General features: G+C 29.7%; 1 protein-coding gene across 3 annotated transcripts in view; it reads right to left on the reverse strand.

Moving 5' to 3' along the window:
* Positions 1-2,795: 2,795 nt before the first annotated feature.
* LOC143244853 (very long chain fatty acid elongase 4-like) overlaps positions 2,796-25,016 on the reverse strand; it is a 60,559-nt gene continuing 38,338 nt past the window's right edge. For 2 of the 3 annotated variants that reach the window (XM_076490264.1, XM_076490265.1), the window contains 2 exons: positions 21,762-21,889; positions 7,591-17,086 (listed from right to left, as the gene is read on the reverse strand). In XM_076490264.1, coding sequence (XP_076346379.1) covers positions 16,889-17,086; positions 21,762-21,889 — 326 coding nt within the window. In that variant the 3' untranslated portion in view covers positions 7,591-16,888. Of the gene's footprint in view, positions 3,011-7,590; positions 17,087-21,761; positions 21,890-25,016 lie in introns of those variants that run through there. The other variant, XM_076490266.1, reaches the window with a different exon arrangement.

Genomic DNA, 25,016 nt, shown 5'->3' on the forward strand with positions numbered 1-25,016 from the left:
GTATGAGTGTATTTTAATAGCTGATACCAGTTATGTTTCTTAGTAAGTTTACCTTAAATGTTTGTTACTAGGCATCTGATTTTTTTTTCAAATGAGGCTAATTCTTGGCTAAACTGGTGCACAGACAGTGTTAATAACTATTTGATAGTAGTGGACGTATGTGTATGTTTTGAAACCCCACCTGTAGGTGAATACTTACAATTGATCCAATTTGTTTATACATATGGATCGGTTTCACTAGCTGATGCAACAGTATATGAAAACTATATTTATGACTAATTAATAGCAGATAACTGTATTAATTACTTTTTTCCTTATAGCTAGTGAAAGTAAAAAATTAGTAATAAAGTTTATCTGGATGGTCGATTTTCTAAACATCAACAGAGTAACAGCGTATCTAACCTGATGATCAATGAATGATGCAATTCGTGTGAAGGAAAGTGTTAATAGCTGTTTGTTCCAAATAGCTGAATGGAGGCCTTTGAATGGCTGCTGAGAAAAAGGATGTCGAAATAGATTGAATTAGACTAGATGTTTTAATACAGTGACTTCATTGTATAAGTTCATGATTGCATAGAAAGCTTGTTTTAATAACTAGCTCGTTTGGGTGTTTTCGTAAATGGATTTTTAGTATATTATGTGGTAATTATTGAAAAGAAAGGCTTCGATAACCAACTGGAACTGAATATCCAAACAGATGGATAATTATGTATGGGTATAACATCTAACCAGAATACAAAATAATTGAAGTCTGAGCAGACAGGTATTAGTATATAGTGTCACTGCTTGGTTTTTTGTTTGTTTTTGAATTTCGCGCAAAGCTACACGAGGGCTATCTGCGCTAGCCGTCCCTAATTTAACAGTGTAAGACTAGAGGGAAGGCAGCTAGCCATCATCACCGACCGCCAACTCTTGAGCTACTCTTTTACCAACGAATAATAAGATTGATCGTCACATTATAACGTCCCCACGGCTGAAAGGTCGAGCATGTTTGGTACGACGAGTATTACCACCCTCAGATTACGAATCAAAATCTTATTTGGCAGGGTGAAGGTATTACTAACTAATTCAAATGGATTTTCTAGTAAGTGAATTTTAGTATATCATTTCTTTAAAAGGAAATGTTGAGAAGTAGTTAATACTGGTTAGTCAAGTAATTGTATTTTATAGATGTTGCCAATGCAGTATTTCGAGATTGATTTTAAACCGACTGGTAAGTTGTCGCCATAAAAACAGAATAATAAAGCAGGGCTTTTCTTATGAACAACTCGATCAATCCCACTATTCGTTGATAAAAGAGTAGCCCAAGAGTTGGCAATGGGTGGCTGATGACAAGCTACCTTCCCTCTTACCTAGTCTTACACTGTTAAATTAGGGATGGCTGCCGCAAATAGCCCTCGAATAGCTTTGCGCGAAATTCAAAACAAAACCAAATCAAATTTACTACAAATATAACAAAATAAGTTCGAGTCATTTACACAACCTCTTGTTGTCATAGCGATGGATAAATAATATTGAAAATAAAAAAAAATTGTCAAGGTCCACGCACAAACATATGCTACGCACAACTGTTAATCGTTTATATGCACTAGTGGTGTGTTTCTCATGGGTTGTGGAACAATTGATAATACTTTAATGTCGTGACTGGTTTAGAGAAATTTATGCATATTGCGTTTTGTGAAACGTCTGTATGTGAATCCGATAAGTGAATATCATTTTCGGATTCAGCGTACATAAATTGGTGTAGAACATGTAAAAATTTTAAGACAAGAAACTCATCACAGGCCTGTGTAATTTATCTTATCAGTCATGTTCTAATGCAATTAAATAGACCTGTGTGAACTTGTGAAGAAAAGAGACAACTACATGAAGCTCTAAACGCGACTGTGATAACTAACAGTATAACGTAAGAGAACTTATCACCAACTGTTTTGTAATAACAAAGCATAGAAGAATAATTTGTCTTGTCAATTGTATTTTGAAGTAACTGGATCATGTTGTGCGAAATTTAATGAAAAGAGACGATTATTTGAAACTCCGGATATAACTGTGGGAATTAACAGTGATATGAACATTATCTATAAACGTTTGATTTGTTTTAGTATATTATTTAAAAACAAGTGGATTGTGTGATATTTGTTTATTGTTGAGATTTGTTGCCAAGTCATCACTGTAAAAAATTCGGCCCACATATACATATATAGGTTGTCCATTTCTGTTGACACGGTAATGGATTTTTATATTTTTCTTCGGCAGTCTTTCTCCCAAAATTCTTCTTATATTCTAACCAAATTGTGTATATTATACAGTGTTATTTTATATATGTTTACCATACATAAGTGTATGTACTTATGCGCATAAGTGTATGACATAGCACACGGATTTTCGTAGTTTACACAACGAGTAGGATAATATAGTTGCAGTGTTGTGCCTTTTCATTGGCAATATTTAAGCTAGTTGGACTTTTCATCAACTATGTCGTCACCCATAACTGTACAGACACAACATTACGAATGCAACTAAAAGTAAACAATTCAACATCTGATAATGTTTTAGAAGAGAAAAAAGGTAAATTCTAACATGTGCTTATTTCTAAGAAAAATCACAATTGTAGAATGGTACAAATCTGGAAGAGGTAGTCTCTTTCTGTTTGTGTTCTTTCCTTTTACCACTGTATATGCAGGCACATTTCAGTCATTTTAATGCTCATATAGCACACAGGTGGCTCTGACGTAAAGATAGAATTAGAATTAACTATTTTATATGACACCATTTGCGGTTCTAGTTAACACAATATTATACAAATATTTACACTGTAGAATATAATTTGAAAACTCGGAAAGTTGGTGTTCCGACTCCATTTGTTGATCTCACAGCTGTGCCAGTTCCAGATTAAAGAACTGTCTTGATTGACACTACTAGGGTCATATTTGAATCACTTATTAGAAGGGTTTAGGTATTGTTTGGTACTTGTATGAAATCTTAAGTACCTCCAAATTCTTGAAACACACTAAATATAAACAGAAAAAAAGAAAACATAATTTCGATGTTGCATCAAACAAAAGATTTGTTCAACAGCTAAGATTGTGTAACATGTGTTCAATGCATTTGCGGTTGCTTTGTGAGTGTGATGGCGAGATAGGTCACATACTTAGTGTTTGAATATCTTGCCATTCATATCCTCTTTTAGTTCGACTAAAAGTGTTTCCGTTTCAGTGCGAGTGCAAGCGATACCAACAGTTAGCAAGATTGTCATGCTTTTCAGGCCATAACGCAAGGCTTTGGATCTTTATATGTAAGAGAAGATTTTCCAAAATCCAACCTGTCAAATGCAATCTACATTGAATTTCTTCCCTTATTCTTTTTCATGCCTGATTCTAGTATAAACGTTTTTTTTAGTAGATCCATATTCACGTTATTGGACAATATTATTATAAAATAAAAACATATTATTGATATTTCTTTCTATTTGCATTTTTGTTTGTTTGGAAAGTAACAGAGTAAATCACGTTGTATTCCAAATTAACAGGTGTTTGGCTTTTAGGAGTGACGCTGCATGCCAACTTGCATGATGTTTAGGCCGTAGGGCTGACCTTTATGAACTTCTTTAACTGGTTATTTAAGTCCTAAAAGGGGCCTTTTATTGAACTTATATAAGTTTCTCGATCGACGGAGATAATGTGTATTCTATATTATACAAGTATTTGGGTTACATGAGTCAGCTTTCCAACTAATTTTGGGCTTTATAGGCAAGTTTCTTTATATACTAGCTTTCGGTACTAAGAAATATCTTGCATAGAAACTTGCAAAAGTGTTTGCGCTGTTTAGTTGTAATTTTGCAATTAATATTAATAAGATCATTCATGTAGATATTTCCCAGGTATTTAAAACTGCTAATAAATTCTGCATTCCGTTAATTAACATATAAAGTCACTTATAGAACTTAATTTTCGTAAATTGTAGGACAAAGTTATGACTAAAGAATAGAAACCTTTGCAAATCGGTATCAAAGGTACTTCTGTTAGTTGTTATACTGTACTTTAAAAATTGGTAATTTCACCATTCCGTAATTCGTTTGAAATACTTCGATAGTGAGGTATTTTCAGATGATTTTTAATCTTTTAATATATATGCTTCACACGTAATTAATAATATTCTTATAAACTGACTACCCCCAGTGGCTCAGCGGTATGTCTGTGGACTTACAACACTAAAAACCGCGTTTGGATACTCGTGGTGGGCAGAGCACAGATAGCCCATTGTGTAGCTTTGTGCTTAATTCAAAAACAAGAACAATAAATTGACTACCGAAAGGTTGCTTAAATAAATGTTACGTACTGCAAGAGCTGTACCAAAGAAGTTTGTACTAGATTATCCCTGTGTTTGTATCCTCTTCTTGTGATGGGGTAAGCTCATTTCAAGAGGTGACACATATATTTGTACAAGTCACCTATAGTGTAGACATTCTTGACCATGAATAGTTTATTTAGAACAGTTTATGTTGTAACGAATCTAAGAATTGTGAGATTCCACACGAGAGCTCTTTTCTGACTTGAAAGTGTAATATGATATTATTCTTCCTATCCTTGTCCTGTGTGGGTGTATTTGGAAAGTCTAGTACTTCAGCAGCCATTAAAAAGTCGCAAAAGCAAACAAAAAGTCAGCAAATTTTATTTGAAACAAATATTATTGTGAATGAAAAATTGTTTTATGAGTTCAGTTGTATTTGCTTTTTTTCTTCTTTGCTGTTGTTACAGATTTACTATCTTATATCTGTTTTAATGCTGATGTATAGTTAAGTTAAATTTATACTTAGAACTGTACAAAGCTTATACCGTTAACATTATGTTGCAAAACTCCTACAAATAGTTGGTATACTATAAACCTACAAAGTTTTAACTGTGATTAACGCTTATTAATCGGGAACTTCAGATATTTGACGAATAACGTTTATAAATTTCGAACCATTTAACTTCAGCAGATTCATATCTGACCTTAATAGTTTTACAGAAACATTACACAACGTCATCAGTGAAAGAACTCGACAATGAAGGGTACTTACATCAACTCGAAATTAACTCGCTCGTCGTGAACCGTCGATAAGATATCAAGAAAGTTCAGCACCAGAAATAAAACTCAATATTATTTTTTGTGAAACTTTCGTAGATAGATCACTATTTGTAATAACTATTATTATAAATTGTATTATTGTTTGTATATTAAAATATATTTGTATTAAAAAAGAAGCTGTGTGTATCAATTTTGCTGGCAGTTGTCGAAGTTTGGACACACGTCGATCTTTATTTAGTTTCTGAATGTAAATCACAATTTAACTCAGTTTATTATAAGGTATTTAAAATTGTAATACGTAACACTGTTCGAGTTAAATTGTATTTCCACATAACATTTCTGCAAATATTTCGTCATCTGTTGGATATCAATATAGCTCTCAGAGGGCAAAAGCTGGTGCAACATTTAAAGTCTAAAACATTCGTTTGTTAGTAAACACACACACACACATATATATATATATATATATATATATCGCCATTAATAGAGGCACAGAACTAATGTAAGTTGGTATACAAATCCACTCTTAGAATCCCTAACTTTCGCAAGTTCGTATGTAACATACAGTGAGATTTAATCAAATTTCAATATACGAATTCATAAATGAAGTACAAATAATTCATGAATAATTTTAAATTATAGACTGTTTCAAACATACTGTCGGCGTAAGCGTACTTAATCATGTTGGTATGTACCAGTAAAAATTAAATAAAAAATCATATAATAATGACTATAATTATATAATATGACTAGCTTCGTAAATGGTATGTGTGTGTGTGTATAAGCCATCAAAAACAATCACCCACGTGTTGTGCGTATATATACTGATATCATCAATACATTTCGAAACATTTTATTCACATTTTAAACAAACTAGAAAACAGGTACCCTACGGGCGGCTAATTGTGAACACGTGAACATTTTTTTAAAAGTATTTTTCTCTTGGAAGTGCTACTTCGGGAAAATGTTCGGATTGTGCTCTCTTTAGTCATAGGTAACTAATTGCATCAAAGTGATTCAAGGTATAGATAGAGCTAAATGTGTTTCACAAAATTTGCCGATATAAACTGTAATGACATTTGTTTATTGAAAAATAATAAGTTTTTAAAAAAGATCTTCGATTTTTAGTGCTGTATTTAAAAATTAAATCAATAAAGATATAACCAACCTCTCACGTACAATCCTGGTGAAACACGTGTTACTCATGCAAGGAGAGTACTTTTATTTACATTTTTCTGCTGTAGACAAAACGCATACAACTCATTGAGTAATTTTACTTACAACAAAGTTTTTAAAACTCTTCATTTATCAGTCGACGAACATGAAGTTGACTATTTTACAAATACGTTTAAAAATTATAAATACACTTGCAATTAAAATACGTCTAATCCACGGTCGTTTGACTTACAGCAAAGGCTACGTTCGATTATTTGTTATGTCCACCGATTAAATTGAGTCCTTGATTTTAGCGTTATAAATACGAAGATTTACTACTGCCCCAGAGATTATTGAATATGAAAATATCTTTAGTCAATAGTTATATACATAAGTTAAAACATCTCTTTTAATATAAATTCTAATGAGGTTGATAGGATTTGTTTTGTATCAATGCCACGTTTTTTTTTGCAAGAGACGTTTTTGAACACATTTTTGAAGCTCCTTGTATATATTAAACTTATCTGTAGTATTGGGTTTCAATGTAAATGTTTAATTCGTTAATTTGCAAAGTTAACTTACTGTATGACTGAATAATTTTGTTAGTGTTATTTATTTCACTACCTCTTGCTCTACCACAAAAGTTACAGTTAATACATGCCATTTTGAGTGGTGTTCACGTAAAGCTTAACTGATGTACAATTAAAAGTCCAACAGGCTCCAGGTACTCATTTAGATGAATTTTTTGTTGACGTTGCTTTGAAGAAAACCGTTCAATCCCGTTATATCTACATAGTTTTAATTTCAATAGCTCTGTTTTACACATTCAGCATGGAGTGTAAAGTACGCAGTGACATCATAAAACTATTATTTTATAACTTCATAAAGAAGGCAACATTTTTTAGCATAACTAACCGCGCCATGCACTTCTTTGCTAATGGCCTTCTCAGAACAAGATAAAGTAAAAAAACATATATTTGATGATCACATAATTAAGAGTACATGATATGATTTTATGTGTTGTTAAGCACAAAGCTAAACAAATGTTATATCTGTGCTGTGCCTACCATAAATATCAAAACCCGATTTTTCGCGTAAAGTCCTCAGCGTTCTCTCTGAAACAAAGGGAATACATCATAGAATAATTAATGTCTATGTTTCATCATTTGCTGAGATTTTATAGTTTGATAAGCATAAAAACAGAAAGGATAAGGGGTTTAATTTTTTGTTTACTTCATTCTTCTATTTTCAAATTAGTTTATCAGCACTTGAACTATAAAAGTTCACACACTTAATTGTAAATGTATGAAAAACTAACTTACACTAGAGGAATCAAATAAATTAACAAACAGCAACACAAATACACTAATTTCTTAAGCAGTTTATTCTCTTGGCAACTACGTTTCACATGTATATCATACATTAGATATTTAGTAGACGTGCCAGCTAATGTGTATTTAGTTTAGTGAGTAATAAGCATTTTTTTAAAATTCAACCACAATCAAACGCATTCTTGTATTTGAAACATCTTTGGTTACTGAAGTAATTCTGAAAGAACATTATATTTTATAAATGTTTTCTTGCAGGCAAAAATGTTCAATAAAACAAAATTAATACTTATATATGTTACTAAATACTCAGTAAATGGTACAAATAACTACTGTGTAGAACTGAAAATAATTACAGCAGGAAGCATTTCAATGGAAACTATAAAGTGATCAACAACAAACAAAAGAACACTGCCTAAGTTTTAACATTTTGTGAAAAGTTTCAAGTTTAGAAATGTGCAATATAATAATAGCTTGTATTACACCAAATTACTTTTATTCTACAAAAACTACACAGACTACTTGACATGTTTTTGTTTCCAGATGCATTTAAGTCTTTTCTCAACATAAAAGGTAATATCTTACATTTTCTGAATACACTTTTACAAATGAAATTATTCAGATACACATAAATGGAAATAACACAGAAACTCTTATCTATACAGTTCAATTTGCTGTATGGTCAATAATTACCAAGCCACTTTTCAAATCTAAATAAACATATTACTTTTCTTGTTTTAAAAATAAAGCTTACAAGATATAACAGAAAATTTTATATTATCATTAAAAAAAACAACAGAAATAGTGTTCACATAATATTGGAAATACGACAAAAAAAATCTAAGCTATGACAACAAAATTGGCAATTTTTACTAATTAAAAACCAAGAAAAAACAACATGACATTTAACAATACTTTGGATTTTAGCATATTCTGATCAACAAGGAAAAAAATACAAAAATCTTTAACATAGCTTACTATAAATGCATTAAAACAAATCCCATAAAGCTATTGAAAATTTCATTTTGACTGGACTTAGAAAACTACTGATATTTGTTATTGAAATAATACAACTATTCAAGATATTATAAAAGCATATGAAAATTGGTGCTACCCAATATGCTTTTAAATTTAATTCTTAAGGTGTATACATTTTCCATCGGGGTATAAGGCTTAATAACTATGCTAACACAAGCCTAGGAGTATAAAAATCTCTAAAATCCAATACCAAAATAATCACAAGACAGTACTGCATTTAATGATCTAATTACATATATCTTCTTAGCTAGAAGGCAGTACTGTAAGTGAAGGTAAAAACTAATGCACACTACAGTTCAACTATAAATTAGCAATGTATCAGTAAAAAGAATTATCTGAACTACAAACTCATGATCTTTTCCTCTTACCTAGGATAATTTGCCCAAGATGTTTAATTCTTGTAATTTTGTAGTTAAATTTCTTCATAAATACCACTCACTAAAAGATGGTTATAAAAACTACCCAAAAAACAACTGACAATGGAAGCCTTGTAGAAAGCTGCTATTAGAAGTAAGGTTGCTTCAAACAGCTAACAGATGATGCATTAATCAAATAAACAATTCACACACTTAACTGTATGGATATTATACTACTGCAGTTGGAACCCAGTCTTGGCCTGATTTGGGAAGACTGAATAAATGTTTCTCTTTTAAGAAGCAATACAGACCTAAAATATATGTTTTTCTTTTTTAATATTTCATGATAATACAATTTTTTCTAACTTTCTCTTCAGCAATAATATTTGTTCAACATCTTTCACAATCATGAGATAAATCATATCCTCAATAGTAATCTGGCATTTGAGCCAATAAACTGATATCATATACTTGTTTGAGTAGATCCAGTAAAAAGCTTTCTACAGTTGACCAGAAATAAAGAACTTTTAACTAGAAACAGAAAAGTAAGTTTACATGTATTAAAATAATCCTTTCCAAAGGATTATATGATTTTTGGATTTTTAAATATACATTTAATGTTTTATAATATAAATTTATTACTACATTTTTATCTTTCATGATTTGTAAAATGAAAGCTTATTCATACTTTGTGGATTTTTGAAACCAATTATCTTAACCAATCTACTACTAGACATGAAATAATATATTAAACAATTTTAGTATTTACTGTGTTGTCCTAAATTTCTCTGCTAGCTAGCTGTGAAATGAAACATTTCTTTTTGTTTCAGAATACATATACATTCCAAGCTTGCAAAATATACATTACTTTCTTACTTGTGTATGAAAACAGTTAATAAACTCGTGTATCAAAAGAACATGCAAGTAGCTTCCTTTGAAGTCTATTGAAATACAAAAGACTGCTCTTTTTGGCAGTGTGTTAGGGTTATATTGTCATGTTGATCAAAATCTACAAATATTACTAACAAAGAGCTCTCCTAGTGAACTTTCAGGTATAATAAATTCATTACAAGATTTAGAAAATTAGATTTGCTAATCCATTGAAGAGCAGATATATTAATAATATAGAAATGTGCACCTCATCCTTCTTATAAAAACAAATAGTAAGAAATTGGATAAACAGATTTCACATAGATTTAGAAAATCATAAAATAAATACTTAACATTATAAAATAAAACACTGTGATTAAACGTTTGTCCTGAAAATGTGGGAAAGGAAAAAAATTATATTACATTTTTGGATTTACAATTGAAGTTAAAATTAAAAACATTATTTAATAAGCCTAATTGATTTTGTACATATTACTGCCCCCATCATGTTTCTAAAAAATAAAGTTTTCTCACTATACCTTTTATTTCATTAGTGTTAACTGATTGGACTTCACACTCATTACATTCTACATCACAAGTGCTAAAATAATGTAGTTATAGGCTTTAAACAACTATTCTATTACTATATATATATATATATGAGCTATTCCATTTGACAGAATTACATTTATGTTTTACATCATCACCTTCATTAACTGGGTATAACACTCAATACCTGCTATACAGCTAGTATCAAAAGAGCTAAAATTCTGTATTTTGCCCTTGTTACTACTTATATAACCATTACTAAGTGAACCTAACTACTGTGCAACATCTACTTTCTACATCACCTAATAGCATGTGAATGAAACATCACATTCAATATTGTCACTTGATTTCACAGAATTACCAAGTATCATACTCAAAACTTCCTATATTATTTGCTAACACATTAGCAAAGTTTTTGGTCTTATAACATTTTTTTCTATATTATCAGTTATTACAATTGTGAGGGTTACACTCATTGCCTTGGATGTCACACACCATCGTAATAGTCAAGTCAGTGAGTCTTTATATATAACCTTCTACATCACAGAGAGCATATCAGAACATTTACAAGTCTCACACTTATTTTCTTCTATACCACTGCAGTCATATTCAAATAATCAGACTAAATACTTTCACAATGCTAATGTACATTATTAAATAAATACTGACATTACTCCATCTCAGGTTAATATCTTCATACCTTTATTGTAAAGTATACCATTATTATCTTACTGCACAAAGCTACAATGGCATTTATAGGATTTCTTTTTTTATGTAGGTGAGATGTGCAAGCATTATTAAATACAAGAGAAAAGTATTTTGTTTTGTTTTTTCTCTTTAAGAAAGGTTTACTTAGTCTTCTATTTATTAGAAAATCTTTTCCCACAGCTTGGTAACAGTCTGATACTGTTCCAAACTATAATAAAACCTATTCCCTAGGTCTCATCAAAATGGAGATAAGACTTCATTTAATTTCAGTTACATAACATAGTTCCCCAGCCAAACAAATTAATACTTTTCTGTCAATAGGACTGACAGTGTAAGTAAAACTTCAAGATCTTAAAATGATAAATACTGATATTTCAGATAAGCTCTCCAAAAGTGGTATTACACTTTAATGTATGTGCTCCCACCAAGCTTAATATCTGCAACATCCATGTCTATATTTTCACATCAGTACACATAATCATTGCTCCTGTATCATTATATACTGCTATTTAGTAGACTGCAATACTATACCTAATGTCAGATCATCAATAATATTATAATATCTCTGCCTTAGGTTTAACATTGTAATCTATATCACATCACATTAAATGCAAAAGCATCAAACTATATAATTGTCATGCAGTTGCTGCCCACAGATCTTTGAACTTCTGTATATCACTACTTCCATTTCAACATAAAAACCAAATATTATTACAAAGCTCTTAAATTATCTCATCACTAACCTTTACTTAATTCAAAATAACAAATTAGTAATTCATTATAATTTAAAAGTATATATATGTGCTCATAGAAAAGTACAGTATCTTTAACAGTTTATTTTTCGTGGTTAAAAGTGCTAAGAAAATACAGGGCACTTCTGCCCATGAAAATAAAGAACAAAATGTTCTTTATTTTATAGAAGAATAGTCTGGTCCCATCGATAACGTCATTTTGTAAAGAAAGTTCAAAAATTCAAACTTGAAATATAAGTTAAAAGACAGAAGATAAATAAGATTCCATTTTGTAATCTCATTTGATAAAGAAACTCAAAACTTTTTACAGAAGTATTAAGTTGTATGATAAGTTGCACAACAAAAACAACCATGGAGAAATGGAAAGTATTTTTAAACATAGCATTTCAAAATAATTTTAAACAAAAGAATTATAATGTATATTGATACTTATCTTTACTTATTAAAAATTGTTTTAAGATGAGAAATTTAATGAATGAATATTAATATTACACAAAAACTTAGTTAGATTTTTTAAAGTTTTGAATACAAAACAAACAGTTTTCCATACAAAAGCCAATGGACTAGTCCTAACCACCGAAATAGGTACTTTTAGGAAGTCAAAATCTTGGCTTCTTCTACAATGCATATAAAATGACACCTGTCCTAAATAATTAATGATAATATCAAATTAATTGTATTGAACCACAAGCAGAAGTGTTTCTAAGACAACACCTGTATTGAATGAGTGTTACCAATGGTTTTTCAAGGTCATATCTATCCTAAATAATTAGTAAATGTTTTTTTTTAATTTGCTGCTTCTGTTAAATGATTAGTAGTATTAAAAATATTACAATTGTATTAATAATGAATAATACAAGTGTTCCACTGAATTGAAAAATATAATTTATTACTTCATAGAGCTTGACATTCACTTGACCATTTCAGTAAGAAAGATTTAAATTTCACTTGTTGAAATTGATATTCAAATTGCCTGAAGATTTTCAATGAAAATTGCCCTTTAACTAACTGATTTTTATAAAATCAATTAGTCATTTACTGCATAGGTAAAAATCAGCTGTTGCTTTGTCAGTTCTGCAAGATATATTGCTTGTTACAAACTTCATGACACCTACAATTCCTTAAAATGTTTTAAGAAGTCATACATATTATGCAATGTTTGGTGCCTGCTAATCCATTAACCTATTTTCACTGACACTGAGACCTCTCATTTCTTCTCATGTTAATTCTTACTTTCAATGTCTTTTGATATGAATTTCTTAGTGAGGGTTGTTGCTCACTGCAGTTTTTAATTCAAAAATTTATTGAAGGAAACTTGTGATAATGACCAAGTTATCACTTATAAAATCTGAGGAGACTGAGCAAGAACTACCAAATGTTAATGATAAAAACACTGACAAAATTATTATAAATTGCCAAAGGTAAACATTGTGTAGAGAAAGCAGAAAGATAAAAATTTTCAAAGAAAACTTTCCATTTGTCCAATAGGATAAATAGAAATTTATTGTCCAAATGACAGCTTTATTTTTGCAAGACAATCAGACAAGTGTTAATATCAAGCCTTGGTACCATTGTTTTGTAATCTATAAGCCACAAGCTTTTACAGCTACTTGTGACATTTCCAATTTATATGAAAATTATTATAAGGTATGAAGCATATATATAAAGGAAGGGGGGTTGACAAAATTGTTCATATTATTCCTGACTGAATACAAGATAACAGAAAAATATAACTTGCAATACTCAAGACATTTTTAATTTAATGTTTACAGGTATATTTTACAAAAGAAGTCAAAATTATTTAAATTATTGAGGAAATTAACTGTGATTGTTGCATGCCTAATTATTTTTCCAATGTAAGTATTTGCTAAACTTTATTTTGGTGAAGTGTGAAAAAGTTCTAGAGTTTAAACAAGCCTGTCTGTACACATCACATGTGCTTAACCTTATATAACCATACCAAGTTGTCCTGAATTTTACAGAAGGTCTAGCAGCTGATTAATCATTAATCAGACACGTATTAAAAAGTTTGTCATTAAATGTAACATAACTGCTTCAGTATTACATTACTCATTAATAATGTACCTTGCATGACTACTTTGTACATACTTATGTTTTGATCAATAACTTTAGATCTTTGTTCAGCCACCAGGGCATTTTGACTCAACAGCATTTAGTGGTTTCAAAGATGTAGCTGTATTGCACAATATGAACCATTTTATGTTCAGTTCAACTTCACCTTGTATATTATTTTATTACGATGAACCTCTTGTTGAATCTTAAACTTACTTGTAGTAAATAAAACTACTGTAACACTGACTGTATCCATCAATATATATGTATCCTTGTTAAAAAATCAGTATTTATTTATTTTATGCTAAAACTGTTAAGATTCAGAGGTATCCAAAATTTGAGAAAATCACCCCCCTTTTAAGAGAATGTTTTGAAATAAGTTTAAACAAAATTGATATTTTCTAAAAGGTGAATTGGAACACAGCAGTAACATTGTGTGAAAGCAGCATTAAATGATTGTTTATTTGTTATTAACCACAAAACTAAACAGGCTATCTGTGGTGTGTCAAGCATAAGTACTGAAACCACATTTTTAGCATAAAAAGCCCTCAGATTGCTGAGCCATCAAAGATCAACACTAAGAGAGTTCCCCACTCATTTACCACATACTATGTTAATTAATGACAATATTCAAACTTCAGTATATATTTAAAATTGCAGAATGAAATAAAATATTAGAGACATTAATGTAAGGTCTGGAAATAACCTAGATCAGCCTTTTGATATACAGTAGAATATAAACTCTAAGCAGAAAAATAAAATAAGAGCTAAAAACTAACTTTATAATATGAAAAAATAAGATACAAATCTAAGTTCTAACAAACAAAAATGATTACATGCTTTATTGAACAAGTATTATAAATGAACACATTTAGTGTTCATAAGATAGGTCACTTTTGGAAATAGTCCAACAGACTGAAATAATGTTCAGAAACTAGCTACTGCAAACAAAATAATGAGCAAAGTAGAGCAGCAATAACTCATTTGAAATACATGTTGATACACCAAATGTGTTGAAAGACCAGTATTTTTGAAATAGTTGCTCAAAGCTATATTGTGGTACCCACCTTATAATTTTTATACACAAATTTGACTAGATATGTTTATATGATGACTAAATATCAAATAATTTTGGTTCATACATTATATCACAAGATAAATTTATAATATCTACATGGAATAAGAAGACAATTTATGTTTCTTTATATTTCAAACAAACAAAAACTTTATAAATCTCAATCCATTTAGATGTTGTTCATAATTAATACCTTACAAACACATGAAAGAAACAATACTGTATTTATACATTTTAAACCTCAGTATCTATTAGTATCATGGCTATGTGCTACAATTTTTAATGTGAAAATCTCATTATTGAACTGATCCTTTATAAAAACATTTATGGGATTATAGTTTAGAAATTTAATATTGTAATACTTTATGGGTACTGTCTAATTACTAAAGTAATCAGTGAAAGTAAAAAAGAAAAAAAAACATTCATTTATCAATGACAAATATTTCAATAATTGAGAAAACACCTTAATTTCAAATCAATGCATTAGTTTGTTCAGTGCATTATGGTGAACATGCACATTTTATTAACAACTCAAAATATTTAAAAGAGGAACTTGAACAAAGGAAATAATGACTTTTTAAAGATATAAGTAGATATAACTCAGTGTGATTCAGGTCTTCAACCTATTCAAGTTTAGAAAATACAAAACTAAAATTATTATATACTATGACAAAAATACAAGTTTATATGCAGCTCAAATCTTAAAAGCACAGGAACTGAGAATATTTAATAACTTTTGCACAAGAAAAAATGTTTATCTTGCAATGAAAAAAAAGCCGTTTATGTCAAATTAACACAGTTCTTACACAACTTATATATTGTATAATTAGTTTCTTTTCCTTCTAGCAAATCCAAAATTTTATTTCTCGAAGCATAGTTAACAATATTCAAAAATTGATGAATTGTCTCACTTATGGTGTCAAAATGTCATACTGTCCAGCATTTTACTGACTTGTTACATTGAGGTATTGATTTTACATTAAACAACAGAAAGTCATTTTCCTTTAGATTTTTACCTTGACCAAAAAAATAATTTACTTCTCTTACTCAAAAGTTTTGTTACCAATTGTATGCAGAACGTAGACATTTTACTGCAAAAATTTACCATTTCAACATTGATATCACCTTGGTAAACAATAGATATTTGTTCAAAAAGAAAACTTACCTTCAATTAATGTACATACTTAGATCTTACAAATGAGAGTTTATCAACAAAATAACTTGATACTGGATTTGCTTATATAAAAAATAAATGCAGAATATATTAACTTAGATTACACTTACAAAACAAATGAACAAGAGATTTAATTTCAGCACTTGTAACTAAGTCATTCACAGGAACATGTTAAAAACATTAATTGTGTGTTTAAAACAATACTTGTGCTTTTTTTAACAATTAAAAATATTATTTAATGTACTGTTATACAAAATATTTAATTCAGTTTAATAAATACATCAAATCAATTAGTCATGAAAATATTTACACATTACAATGTTTGTGACTATCACATTAAAAATGTGCAATCTCAACTGTGTTTACACAACTCAACAACAGACCTACTACTAATAAACTTTTAAACTTTAACATCCAAGCTAATGTGAAACAAAAGCAATGACAACAAAAAACTAACAACTCTAAATTTACTGAAATGCAAAATAATAATCTTAAGGCAAGAAAAGAAAAACTTTGCCACTTAAATTTACTAAAGATCAGACTTAGAGTAAAATAAAACAAAACTTTGCTCTAAATTCAAATTTAAAGTTACAAGTATATATATATATATATATATATATATCTTTGGTCCTAACAGTTATTTTCATGATGTCTTCTTTCCCTCTCTCTCTCTCCTTACAAAGCAATTGAAAAATACACTTAACAAAATTCTATGTAACAAATAGGTCTGATTTTGTTGTTTAGTCCTTCTTCAGGATATCTTCATCCTTCCCATTCATTTTGACTTGTTTCTTCTGATAAGACTTAATATAGAAGTTTATAAAGAGGATGATGAGACTGATGATGTACAACAATTGGATTGTAGCAAACCACAGAGGATAACCACAATTATAGACCAAAGCACTCATCATGTGTGCAAGCAGAGCAAAAAACTGAACCTAAAATATTGAAAAAAACACCAAAAAAACAACTTAGGAAAATAATTAAAATTAAATAGTCTCAAATTCACATAACCACCACCAAATTCAATAAAAAGTCAAAAACCTAAGAAAATTCTTATGTGAGGTATAAGCAACAGTTGCAACATCATTATTAAAAGTAGTCTCAAAATTAACTCGAATAGCTGTAGTTGATGTACATTATTGTAATAAATATACTGCGATTAAAAATATTCTCAAAATTAACTGAACTTTTCAGAAATCAGAACATTTTTATTTGTGCTCTCAAAAATTAGATGAAATGACATGCAAAATAATTTTTACAGAGTGTGTGAGTGTGTATTTGTGACTTAAATGTTTGTTTAGAATTAAGCACAAAGATACACAATGGGCTATCTGTGTTCTGTCCACTACAGGTATTGAAACCCAGTTTTTTGCAGTGTGAATCCTTCACAAACATACTGCTATGCTACTGGGGGTCATATGTGTGGCAAAAATATTATATGGCAACTTAGTCTATAATACCCTGACAAAATATTATCATAGATAGTTGCAGATTTAATTTTGAAATTATTAAAAGAAACAAATTAACAATAAAATAATATAATTATTAAACAGTAATAACACTGACATAATGAAATAAAACCTGAAAAATAATTTAAATTATTGTATGTAAGGTCTAAGCAACAACAGTTTTAAAATTACACTGAATCATGGAATGGTTCAAAAACCAATGTTACAATGTATAAGAAAATGAAAAAGAAAAGTACAGTAACAATGTAAGAATAGTTGCACTAATATCAGAAAATAAAACTGTTAAAACTATTTAGTCTCAAGCATGCTATATACTAATAAAACGTTTCATAATCTCGATGGTTATTACAAGTCTATCAATAGTGACAACCCCAATGGAATTCATTTGCCAAATAGAAAAAACATGACTACCCACCACTGGCAACTTCTCAATGGAAAATAATATTATACATATTAGTAAACAACACAATATGTGTGACTGTATCAAATTGAACATTTTTTTTTCCAAACAGTACTCATGAACCAACTATGTAATTGTACAAAGTATAAAACATTACAATATGTCATAATGTAACCAACAGCCAACTGAAAAACTATGAAATCATAAACTATATGTAATGAACTACTATAAATATATGTTGTGATCTGATGAGTTGCATTTCACCCACGTTTGCACTGAACATGAATAAAAATAAAGATTAACAATACAAAATCATTGTACATGATGGACTTTATTTTTGTTTGTGTTCTTCTAAACATAGGTTGTTTGAGATAAAATAATGTGAAAATCAGACATTTGGGATAATTTTAATTGTTGATTCCTTTAAAAGGTAAAATAACAGTTAATGTTCACTAGAGCATACCTACTGATTAAGTAAAATCTACTTCCCAAGATGTACAATCAACATTACATACACAGTGTTAAACTTATTTAAATTGCTCCACTCCAGAACTTTTCATTTGTTGTGCTTATGAAATAAAACCATAATAGATCAAAAAAGATGGAAAAGGCAACAAAACATACCAATAACACTATGTAACAAAATTTTTACTTTTTATTGTTCCTGGGCAGAAAGTGTTATTTCCCAATTGCTTATGCCTAAAGTAAATGGAAAAAAAAAACTATTTTTCTCTTCAAACTTTGCTTTTGCGACCTGGGAGCATATAACGAAAACATGATGGGAGACTATATTTGGGGGCTGATACGTGAAAGTGATTTACATTACAGTCGCAAATCTCAAAACTACTCACTTCTCAACATTTTTGTACAAGTTTACTATAAATATATGTAAATCTTAATTCATATGTTGTTTTATTCAGACCTTATGCAAATTAAAATGTGCAAATTTGCCCGTTTTTTACATAGAAAGTAGGTTAATTTCTAAATTTTATTATCCAGGTCACAAAAGTTTGAAGGGAATAATGGCCATTTTCTGTACTTTTACAACATAAGCAATTAAGAAATAACACATACTATCCAGGAACAAAATTTGTGTTACATAGTGTAATGCATTCTCTAATTTAATGACTTTAAATCTGCTAAATTTAATTCATTTAAAATTTTAAGAAAGAAGCAATGTGTAGCCTTAATTGGCTATAGCAGTATTTTTTAAAAATTGTTCAAATTGACTAAATACAAGGTAGTACAACATTGTCACAGGAGACTGCCTTTAGTATCTGCAACAGTTAACAGTACCTATGACAATGAAGATACAATGTTAACCCACATGCAAATACCAGCAGAAACAAATTGGTGATACCTCCCCCAAAAAATCAAGTTCACATATAACTTAAAAAGAGGCATGTAACATATCTCCTGGAAAAACTAAATTAAAACTATAAATACATATAACTAATATAAATATAAGAGGAAAAAAAGGAAGTGAAAGCTCCAAACAAGCTAGTGTTTATGGAAGTCATCTGTAATATATTAAAGATTTTGAAATTGAAGATTTCAATGGGGATTTCAGCAAAACATCTACAAGAAGAACAGCATAAGCTACATCATAACAACAGGGATTTTGGAAAAATATCTGCCTACGACAATAAAGTAAGTTGCAACATAAGTACTGTTAAAAATGAAAATAAAGTGAAATCTCCAAATGAGCTACTGTTTATAGAAGTCATATCCAGTATATTGGAGATTTTGAATTTGAAGATGTCAACAGGATTTTTGACAAAACATCTCTAAAAGAGCCAATTATAAGGTAATATATCCCAAATGATTAAAATGACTGCTAGAACTACTATGGGAACATTCTAAGCTGTCAATTGATTATTCACATCATATATCAAAGTAAGTGTATATAAGGGGCTGTTTCCAAAAGCAGAAAGAAATGAAAGGGGCACTGTATTTGATTCAGTACACAAACCATATTTCAGCAACATAAAAAATGGTGAGATTCTTACTTTATATTCTAGCTTGTTAATATTGGTAATGAGTTTCTAATTTGTACAAAATTATACACTTAGTATTTCAACATCACAAACATTTTATTTTAATCAGTGCTGCATTACCATGACTCACAAAAATTGATATTTAGCCATGTTATTTTAATATTTACTTTTTAAATTAAAAATTAACTCATAATATTAGTTTCAATTATATCTACAATTTGATACCAAACTTATTCTCATAAGTTCATAAAATAGAAGTTCAATAAAATTTTGAATGCAAATAAACAAATGCAATGACATGGCCTTCGATTTGTGACCTGTTGCAAAAGTGTTAAGCTTATTTATCACCATATTGATTGCCTATAAACAATTTTTTTCAGATACGTATTTCAGAAGACAAAAAATATACTGTGCACTAGAAAATAATGTCCCCAAACTACTACAATTTATGTGGCTTTCTAACTAACCTATAATGAGGTTAAAAAATTATATTAAGCATGAAGCAACATATTTAGTTTATGCTCATCAAGCATTCTCAGTGGAATATTGGCTTTGACCACAATTATCTAATTTAAGATGTTCAAAGTACATTCTTTCTATTGGTTACAAACATGCTCAGTAGTAATGTCACAGGGAATCATGGACATCTTTTAATGACAGAGAATATGGGACAGTCAATTGTGTTCTGAACAAATAAACTTTATTAACGTTTTTGTGATGGACTCTGTATAACATATACTAGTTTGTCTACAAACTTGCACACGTTAAGTATTAGCACTATAACTTTCAGTACAGCATGTGCATCTTCACAAATCTGGTAGACTTTCAGTAAAGATTACATGTATTTTGCATACAAAAAATCAGATTTTTACTAAATATTTGTTTGTGAAAATATTGAATCCATTTCATTGCTAGTCTGAGTGCAAATTGATTTTATGTCATGATTACAAAATTATGCTTTGTAACCTCTAAAATACATTTCAAATGTTTGTTTTCAGCAACACTATAGTTTATGTTATTTTCTATACTCTAGTTATGTGGGATCTGTCACTTGATCAACCTCATAATAATCATACATTGATATTTAAGTGTTCTTTTAATATTTAATTTTAAATCAAGAAATTAACCCATACATTATATTAAAGTTTGAATTATAATCTACAATTTTATTCTAAACTTATTGACAAATCCATAAAATAGTAGCTCAATGAAATTTTGAATGCAAGTCAACAAATGCAATGATATGGTCTTTGACCCATAACCCATTGAAAAAGTGCTAATATACACTGATAAGGTAGTTTAATTGCATTTTGAAAGAAACTCTAAAAAGGTCATAAAGTGTGTACTTTCATAATATTAGCAAAATACATACATTCAATAAGTCTTGATGCATCCTATACACACACCCACTCACCTCCTCTAACCCTTTTGAAAACACTTGTGATATAGGGTTTTTAACATTTTATAAAGTATGTACTTTGAAGAATGCATGTGCACAAGGTTAAGATAATCACAAAAGCAACCATATATACCTAAAAATGCATTAAAACAGCATAAAAATATTATTTCGTATTATGCACAAAACTACACAATGTGGTATCTGTGCTTTACCCATTACGATTAGTGAAATCTTTTTTCATCATATGTCAGATTTACAGCTGAGCCATCAGAAATTGATATATGCATATTTATCTAGTTGTTAATTTATGTGGGATGATGTTTCAAGTAAAGCTAAATAACTTACTAGCTGAAGCTGTGTGAGATGACGCTTCCACCACAAATACTTCTGCATGTGTGGACCCAATGCTGACAATCCATAATAAGCATACATAACCACATGAACAAAAGAGTTCAGAAGCCCAATTAAAAAATCTGAAATACGCGAAGGAAAAAAAAGAGTAAATATTTAATTTGAAAAAAAAAAAAACCTTTTCTATTACATGTGATTTGAAATTCTAAGTTCTCATTTAGAATTTTGTAAATTCATTCATTTGCGTAAGTGTAGTTTACACATTTCATTGCTTCTATAACTAACTTAAACTAGAAATATGATCCAATGCAGTTAACTGATACCATCATTTTTCAATAAATTAAAAATATTTTAGTTCTTGGGTTCTCTGAAGATATGTAATTCTTTAACATAGTAATAACCAAATGCTTTTAACAGAACATTTTGAAAATTCATAAAACAAAAATATGTAAAATCTATCACATTCCTAAAAATATACATACAGTAATTTTTAGGTGTAGCATAAAGCTCATAGAATGGCTGTTTTATGTTCAAGTACAAACCTTTTAACTCATAGTTCCATCATCTCTTGACTGATTTATTTGACCATGCCCAAGGTCTTATACATTAATTTACTCTAATCTTGCCTAAAATAATTTCAATTTGAGGATAGGCTGGTAGAGATCCTGAGGAGTAATAACACTGAATCAGATATACATATATTCCCCACACTTGGTATTGCTGGTGCATAAAAATATTGCTAATTGAAAGGAATAAAAAAGTCTCAGATTAATTTACTTTAATCATGTCTAAAAGAATTTAAAGTGCATCAGCAATTAAGGATTCCCTCTTGTTCTGATATATAATTTTTAAATGGTTATAATCCATGTAACAAAAGTTTTCTCATTGGTAATAGAAGTTTCAACTGAACTTTTTAAAGTGGAAGTTAAATATATGACATCTGATATATCCAGTAACTACCTCATTAGCTGTAAACAAAAATTTCAACTCTGTGGCTATGCAGTAATTCTTTTAATATAGTATGCATCAAAGCAAGCTCTCAAAATGTTTAACTAAAATATATTAGAAAAAGTTAATGATTTCCTGTTCTATTCCACTTAAACAAGTTTACTTTAGTACTAACTGTGATACTCTCAGAAGTGCTATGTATGATTAGGCTTAAATATGTTTTTACTGATAATTAAGACCTGAGTTGTCTCTACCTATAATGTACACAAGAAAGGTAAAAAGTGACTGTCACTCTAGAATGTACAGTTGTTAAATAGAGTAAAATAAAAATTATCTAATTTAGTTAATATATGAAACAACAAGGAAAACATGCATTTTAAAAGTGAATTTTTATCCAACTGCTCTACAGAAATAAAATTGCTCTTACAATTTCTTACTAACCTTAAAGCAATAAGTCTAAAAGAACAAACATTTTATCAAACCAATCATAAAGTGTAATGTAATTATTGCAATTATTGTCACATAAAATAACAGACTGAACAACCGGTACATTAAAATGTCAATAATTTGCCTGAACTTTTGACCATTTTTACATATTTCTTGAATTTTCTAGGCTTGTTGTCACCTTACCATATTAATGAGTGCACAAAAGCATATGCAATGTGTGTAAAATAAACCCAACATTATGATAGTTTAGGAGATGTTGCATTATTCTGGTTCAAATACATGAAAATCTTTCTAACTTATTGGACACATACACACAAACACTTGTATCTTTATTCAGATAAGAATTATAGAATATTTGAACAGTTTTATGCCTCAAGTGATGTAAAATAAAATGGAAAGCTGATATTCTACAGCCAAAGGGAAAAAAGAAAAATATGACTTTAGCAAGTCCAAGGAACATGAAACTAAAGAAAAGAGAGTAAGGGTAAAACTTGATACATACTGAATTGCTCAGAACAATTTCAAATGCATTCTAAGCACTCTCAGAATATATCTCAAGCATTTTTTGGAAGCTAAAATCTATGTCAAAATTAACCAGATTTTACCAAAATTTTATAAATTCCTATTTATTTGTTCAGCATGTGAATACAGATTAAAAAGAAAAGAAAGACTATTGTTTTCAACTCCACAACATGCATTAATTTTATATATGAATATATTTTGCTGTTGTAATATTTAAGTATTTTTGCAAAAAAAGGTCTTTCCAAGTTCGAAGTTCCATTCTCAATTTCAAGGATGAATATGCACTGTGATAATGTGATAAGGGCATGAAAATTGACATCTTGATTGGAAAGAATGAAGGTGGCTAAAAGAACAAGAGAGTAAGAACAGGAAAGGAGTTTTGCATGACAAAACCTAGAAGTATTACACAAATTCCTTGTAGCCAGCAATTGTCAAAAGTAAAAAAATTAATGTAAAAATTCAGCAAAATGGAGTATCATAGAAGGCCAGGGAGCACAATGCAGAGACCAACTATAGAACATGTGCCATTTTTATAGAGACAATGAGTAAGAAAGAACAAACAGTATAAGAAAGAAAGAATACCACAAGAAGAATCTAGAAAATCTTGAAAGGGACTGGGTAACACTGCCAGACTGGAGAGAAAGGAGTGAAAATGAAGGGTTAGGGAGCATGACAGAGGTAGAGTAACATGAGGAGAGGGGCAGAAAAGGTCCAGTAAAAAACAACATAACTGAGCTGGCCAGTGAGGATCAAGCAAGAGGACTCAACATGGAATGACCAGAACAGAAGAATGCACACGAGGAGAAGATGAAGAAGAATAGAGAAAAAGGTTGGACTAGTTCTGACTGAATTAATTTAGAGCAGGAGTTTAGAGACAAGAAGCTGGGAACCAGAAAAGGTGAAGTACGGTATTGAGAGGAGTAGCTAAAGCAGCTAGAAGAGTACCCAGAGGAGAGAACAGTAACCAGAAATTTAGAATTCAGGAGAACCAATCCACAGTTTGTATTTTGTTCAGACTTCAAATGCAATCTAAGACAAGAATCAGGACATCAAAAATGTGACAGAATATCAGATGTATATTGTAAAAAATGAGTCTAGAAGAAGAGGTTGAGAGTGATATCAGGTGCCTCCTGGGTGACTGATACAGAAGAAAACAAATTTCATTGTATGGTTCATCATCAGAAAATGATTAAAAGAGCAGTATACTACCAAATGTTCTGATAAAGTGATAGAAAGGGATGAATTGTCTTAGATCACCAAATCAAAATCACTTGAGAGTTGAGACATTTTCCCATCTTGTAAAAGAGGCACCTGGAAAAGATGGAGAACCAG

Source organism: Tachypleus tridentatus, chromosome 2 (assembly GCF_004210375.1).
Source record: "Tachypleus tridentatus isolate NWPU-2018 chromosome 2, ASM421037v1, whole genome shotgun sequence".
Lineage (NCBI taxonomy): Eukaryota > Metazoa > Arthropoda > Merostomata > Xiphosura > Limulidae > Tachypleus > Tachypleus tridentatus.